Source organism: Megalops cyprinoides, chromosome 1 (genome assembly GCF_013368585.1).
Source record: "Megalops cyprinoides isolate fMegCyp1 chromosome 1, fMegCyp1.pri, whole genome shotgun sequence".
Classification (NCBI taxonomy): Eukaryota; Metazoa; Chordata; class Actinopteri; order Elopiformes; family Megalopidae; genus Megalops; species Megalops cyprinoides.
This window is the reverse complement of record NC_050583.1, coordinates 5,278,756-5,285,044: the sequence shown is the minus strand read 5'-3', so window position 1 is coordinate 5,285,044 and position 6,289 is coordinate 5,278,756. Positions and strand designations below refer to the sequence as shown.

The following is a 6,289-nucleotide window of genomic DNA, read 5'->3' as shown; positions in this document are numbered from 1 at the left end:
AGAGCCCTCATCTCTGCTCTTACCTGGGCACACACCTGGCTGTACACCTCTGCCTGCAGCTGAACAAGAGAGGCAGCACTGACCTGAGCACTAAATATGTGTGTTTTTGTGTTTGTGTGTGTGTGTGTGTGTGTGTGTGTGTGTGTGTGTGTGTGTGTGTGTGTGTGCTGTGTGTGTGTGTGTGTTTGTGTGTATATGTGTGTGTGTGTGTGTGTGTATTTGTGTCCGTGTGTGTGTGTGTGTGTGTGTGTGTGTGTGTGTGTGTGCGTGTATTTGTGTCCGAGTGTGTGTGTGTGTGTGTGTGTTTGTGTGTGTGTGTGTCTGAGTGTGTAGGTCCATCTTGCCTTGATCCAGGTGAGTCTCCTCTGATTTGGGATCAGTCTGGGGAAGATCCGAAAGTGCAGACAGGGCAGAATCTCCTCCATGATCAGACTGGACAACACCTGAAAGAGGGTAGGAACATGGTCTCACACACACACACACACACACACACACACACCTCTCTCTCACACAGATCCCCCTCTCGCACACAGAGAGACACACATACACAGACGCACACACACACCCAGTGCCTCACCTCCTCCTCACTGCCCATCAGCAGGACCCCAGGCTGATAGCTGCCCTTCTCCTGCCTGTAGAAACGTACAGCCTCCAGAAACGCTCGTGACTCAGCAGTATCTTTCCTCTGGAGAACTGAAAGGATCATTCTCTCTCACATGAATGGCAGACAAGAATTATCAAAATCATAAAACTTTTTCCCAAAAAAAATTCCCATTAATTTGTTGCTCCTGTTGTTATATCTACCTAATACGTCTGTAAAATACAAAAAAATGATCAAAGACTCTCTATGTTTCCACATGCATAGGTTTGCCCTTACAGTTTTGATCTATCAATCCATCACAAACTTCAGGGCAGTTTCAGGCCCACAGAAAGCACACATGCTTTTGTGTGCTCGAGTCACATGATGAAGGTGAAATGTGTGCTCGTGTCACATGATAAGGGTGAAATGTGTGCTCGTGTCACATGATGAAGGTGAAATGTGTGCTCGTGTCACATGATAAGGGTGAAATGTGTGCTCGTGTCACATGATAAGGGTGAAATGTGTGCTCGTGTCACATAATGAAGGTGAAATGTGTGCTCGTGTCACATGATGTGGGTGATGTCATACTTGAGCTCTGGTGCTGCACCGCCCTCTGCAGATGCCTGGCCCACAGTCGCTGTGCCTCACGCGATTCGGCGCACAGACACAAGGGGGCACTGTAGGGGTGCTGAATGAACACGGGGAAGTCCGTGGGACAGTCCCAAAATGGCATCTTTCCCCCGCGCCTTCCTGCGACCCAAAACACCACCCCACCGCCACCACCAAATCAAAGTTTGCATGTTTGTGTGAGGATATGTGCGGTGTTATTGTGATTTTTAAATAAATTACTCAATATATCAATCAACCAACACATACACACACACACACATACACACACACACACACACACACAGGTCACATGGCTGGAGACTTTAGATACTGCAATAAACATGTCGTCAACAAAAAGGAGAAATGGGATCAGAGCAGCAATGTCAATGTGCCTGTGATCATACCTTTGATGTGCCGACATGTTTCATCCACTAGGAGGCGATGTTCCTGTATGGTGGTGCAAATCTGGCAGCCGGAGAGATTTAGATCTCTCCTGCGCTCCCAGCCTCCCTCAAAAACCTGTAACATACATCAGAAGACCTGATCGCTCACATGTAATGCACATCAAAATTCTGCATTTGTGCCTGTAATACACCTCATGAACCTGTAACACACACCTGTAATGCACATGGTCCTTCTGAGGTCATACTTGTAATGCATGTGGATAACAGTGTGAAGTAAACTCCACCTGTATCATACCTCTTTGGAGTCACGACTCTCCACTGCAAAACTCTTGGTGACCTGTAGGTGGCGTCTTCTCCACTTGCCATCTAGATACTGCTGTAGAGTTCCTTCTAGTATCACCTTGCTGCCTGTAACTGAGTCCTGGAATATAGGAGAGCATAATGAGGGCCAAGCAGGAAAGAACGTTTTAAGAGTATTTGTCAAGAGCAGAGGTAATCTTCAGAACTGGGGATCTCCAAGTGTTAGAGGAGAGTTACTATATAGCAACTGGAATCTGTAAGGGCCAGAAGATGATTACTATACAGGATGTGGATCTCTGAAGTGTTAGATGATGATTATTATGCATGGATTATGCAGCCATTGGATTTCTTAAATGATGCAAGAGAACTGCGATCTTTACAGTTGATTGCTTAAGTTTTAGAAGATGATTACTATGCAGTAAGTGAATCTCTTAAAAGATGGAAGATGGTTACAATGGAAGAAGTGGATATCTTAAGTGTTAGGGGAGACATTTTATGTAGTAAGCGGATTTCTTAAGTGCTATAAAGTGATTACTACGCAGTAAGTGGATCTCTTAAAAGCTAGAAGATGAGTACTATGTAGGAAGTGGATCTCTTAAATTTGACAAGAATATTACTTTGCAGGAATCATATCTTTTTAGTGTGTGGAGATGATCACTGTGCAGGGTGTGGTGGCTGTCTTACCTGCTGGTGCAGGAGTGTTGGGGTTCCTGCTGGCTCCTTCAGCCCCACATCATTCTGTTGCTGCTCCAGAATACCAGCACACAGTTGTCGGCGAAAGTGTGAGGAGAACTCTCTCAGCATGACTGTTGTGTGTCCTGCACACACACACACACGCACGCACACACACATGCACACACACACATACACATATACAAATACACACAGATGCACACCCATACACACATATGCGTGCACACACACATGCACGGGCACACACATATGCATACACACACACACACATTTTAGTGTATGAGAAAGAGCAGAAAACTGTCACACAGTTCTGTGTGTGTTTTCCAGAACATCATCATCACTATCACACTGTTGGGTAAACAAAGCCCTCACCAAGTCAGTCGGTCTCTCTGGTCCAGCGAGAGGCAGAGAAAGGGAAAAAGAGAGGAATGGGAGATAAAGAGAGAGAGGGAGGGGAGAGAGAGAAAGAAGGGAAAGAACAGAGGCCTCCTTACCTGACAGGTTCTTGCGCTGTCTTGCATCCAGGTGTCTTGATTGCAGGGCTCCCATGTCAATCAGCCCTCTTTGCAAACAAAAAAAGATGAAGTAAAAGAAAAAAATCGAAGCCTAACTGCTTTCAGTCTGTCCAGCTGTCCACATAAACTATGTGATTAACGTCCAGTTGAGGGTGATACCCTTTGCTGTGGAGATGGCACACAGGTGTGATTGCACTACCCCCTTCTCAGATATGCAGCTCAGATATACCCTCCTCCTGAAGGAGATCCTCCTCCTTATATGGAAAGTGACACCATCTATTGATCTGTCTATCTATCTATCTATCTATCTATCTGTCTCTCTATCTGTCAGTCTTTTTGTCTATCTGTCTGTCTGTCTATCTGTCTGTCTGTCTATCTATCTATCTATCTATCTATCTGTCTATCTATCTGTCTATCTATCTGTCTGTCTGTCTCTACACTGTGCTGTTCATACATTGCTATCTCAGGAGACTGGCAATATCTGGAGTGTCAGAGAAAGAGTCTGATGGAGTGTAGATGCCCCGCCCCGTTCTGCACCACCCCGCCCCCCCTCTCATGGCCTAATATAGACAGACAGACACGCCCCTTGAGGGGGTACATGACAGTCCCTCTCCAGGTGAGCTTCTCACAGCATTGTGGGTAATGCAGCTGAAGATGTCGATCCGGTTCTGCAGGGAAGGTGTCGGGGGAGACAGTGCCCCCCCCCTCGGCTCGTCTCTCTGGCGGGTGCCCTGATAATAAATGCAGCTGGCAGAACACATGTCTGTTTACAGATCAGCAGAACAGGGAACGAAAACTGGCCCCTCCTCTCCTCTTTCTCTTTCTCTATCGGTCAGTTCAGTTTCAAGGTACACAGCATGTTGCATCTTTGCCAAATCTGGGGAGAAAAATAGAAATATGATAATAATAAGCTGGAAGGAATTAAAATTCAGATTCATATTACATATTACAACAGATGGAATGACAAAAATGGGGATGGGAATAATGTAAAATATACATAAATAATAATATATATAATCTGTTAAAGCGGAGATAAATGGGTTGGCTATACCTGGCTGTGTGTTTACTTTAACTTATGCACAAGAGCAATAGATGGTTTTGTTGATTACTTTTGCTACACTCACAATTATTGTTTATCATTGGTTATCATTTTTGGGATTGCAACAACTGATAGCTAATTGACAGAAATGTCATCACACCAGATTTGAACAGAATTGATTGGATGAGCAAACAGAATGTGATCACTTTGGAATCATAGAGTACACAGCTCCGGGGGTGCGGTCCCCCGAACTGGCCAAACCCAGGACATTAGGGTGTGTTAAGTGTGGTATTGCTGTGGGGGCCAGTGTGGAGCCATTTTGGGGATTAGTGTCAAGTCAGTGTGGAGCGATGGTGGAGTCATTGTGGGGTCAGTGTGGAGCCATTGTGGAGTCATTGTGGAGTCATTGTGGGGTCAGTGTGGAGACATTGTGGAGTCAATGTGGAGTCATTGTGGGGTCAGTGTGGAGTCATTGTGGGGTCAGTGTGGAGTCATTGTGGAGTCATTGTGGGGTCAGTGTGGAGACATTGTGGGGTCAGTGTGGAGTCATTGTGGGGTCAGTGTGGAGTCAATGTGGGGTCAGTGTGGAGACATTGTGGGGTCAGTGTGGAGTCATTGTGGGGTCAGTGTGGAGACATTGTGGAGTCATTGTGGGGTCAGTGTGGAGACATTGTGGGATCAGGGTGTAGTAAGTGTAGGGTCAGAGCCAACGGTCCGTTTAAACAAACGATCAACATTGTGAGAAACAGATGCAGGAATTATTTTCATTTTTCCTGTAAAATGTACTGTGAATGGTGGCTGTTTTGGGTAAATAAAGCCGGTATCTAAACATGAGTCTCAGTCTGTGACTCGAGTAACAGGAAGCTGTGGCTCTGTTTTGTCCTTAGTTGACCCCCCAGCACAGTTCAGTACTGGATCCCAAAACTCATGCATTGCGCTTTACTTACAAGGGCTGCATTCCCTCCTGCAATCCCCCTGCTGGCCAGCTTCTCTCTTGGGTTCCCTCTAGTGGTGGTGTTGCAGCCCTGCACCTCTGTCCACCTACAGAAGGGGCCATACGTTCACTTCTCTCCCATTATAGTACATTACATTACATGCATTTAGCATGCAGAGCATGCAGACACTCTTATCCAGAGCAACTTCCAACACAATAGAACATAAATGTATCCATCCAGTTTAAACGAGCAACAGTGTCAGACCAGGCTCACAACACTCCCAGACCAGTGAGTGTGAGCACAACACTATTCAAGCCCTACCACAAGTTAACTCCTGAGCCAGGTATACTACAATACAACAGTCCCTAGAACACAAATTCACAATACATCACAATGCTACACATAAAATGAACAACAAATGCAAGAAGTAGCAGGTGTTAGGAGTTGGGGATGGAAGTGGAACCCTTATTCCCTTATTCTCTCCCTCAACCCCACTCCCCTGAATCTTAATCAACCTGCCTACTATCTCTCAACCAACCAATCTTTACTTTCTTACAGCAGCTTTAAAAAGCAGTCACACAGTGCTTTACAACAGACATTTTCCGAATAAAATTATTCCTTCGACCCCATAAAAGATATTAATAAAGCTAATTTCCTGGAAAATGGTAGGATACAGAAAATGACAACTCAATAAATGGAAATATATTGAGGAAAATGTCCCCCCCCTCTCTCCTTCCCTCCCTCTCCCTCTACTCCACCCTCATCTCTCTCTGCATCTCCCCTCCCCCTTCCCCTCTCTCCCTCTCCCCTCCCTCTCTCCCTCACATCCTCTCTCTTCACCCTCATCTCCCCCTCCCTCTCTCCCTCACATCCTCTCTCTTCACCCTCATCTCCTCTCCCCCTCTCCCTCTCCACACCCCTCTCCCTCCTCCTCCATCCAGACTCTGCTTTCCTTTTAGAGACCGGGAATCACTGGTTGATGGTGCTGTATGAGTTTCCACCTGTCCAGTTCAAAACCCTTTAATGCAGCCAGGCTGCATTAAAGGGCTGGGTTTCTGTGAGGGCTTCAGAACCGGCTCCAGCGTTCCCAGGACTGGCGGGTTTCCACAGAGCATCCGCTATATTTATACCCTGCCAGAGCGGCATTGTGCTCCAGAAAGTTTCATGCAAATGACTGAGGAAGAGCCGACACCAAGCTGTGCTGCAGAGAGAAC

At 46.2% G+C, this 6,289-nt stretch overlaps 1 protein-coding gene across 6 annotated transcripts in view; it reads right to left on the bottom strand.

Moving 5' to 3' along the window:
* The window catches only part of LOC118780853 (protein Niban 1-like), an 8,905-nt gene extending 5,476 nt beyond the window's left edge, over positions 1 to 3,429 (bottom strand). For all 6 annotated transcript variants that reach the window (XM_036533574.1, XM_036533586.1, XM_036533578.1 and 3 more), the window contains exons 1-8: positions 3,081 to 3,429; positions 2,578 to 2,711; positions 1,889 to 2,014; positions 1,594 to 1,708; positions 1,169 to 1,330; positions 578 to 693; positions 345 to 443; positions 1 to 59 (exon numbers count right to left, since the gene is read on the bottom strand). The exon at positions 1 to 59 is cut by the window's left edge and continues 104 nt beyond it. In XM_036533574.1, coding sequence (XP_036389467.1) covers positions 1 to 59; positions 345 to 443; positions 578 to 693; positions 1,169 to 1,330; positions 1,594 to 1,708; positions 1,889 to 2,014; positions 2,578 to 2,711; positions 3,081 to 3,135 — 866 coding nt within the window. In that variant the 5' untranslated portion in view covers positions 3,136 to 3,429. The remainder of the gene's footprint in view (positions 60 to 344; positions 444 to 577; positions 694 to 1,168; positions 1,331 to 1,593; positions 1,709 to 1,888; positions 2,015 to 2,577; positions 2,712 to 3,080) is intronic.
* Between the last annotated feature and the right edge of the window lie 2,860 nt (positions 3,430 to 6,289).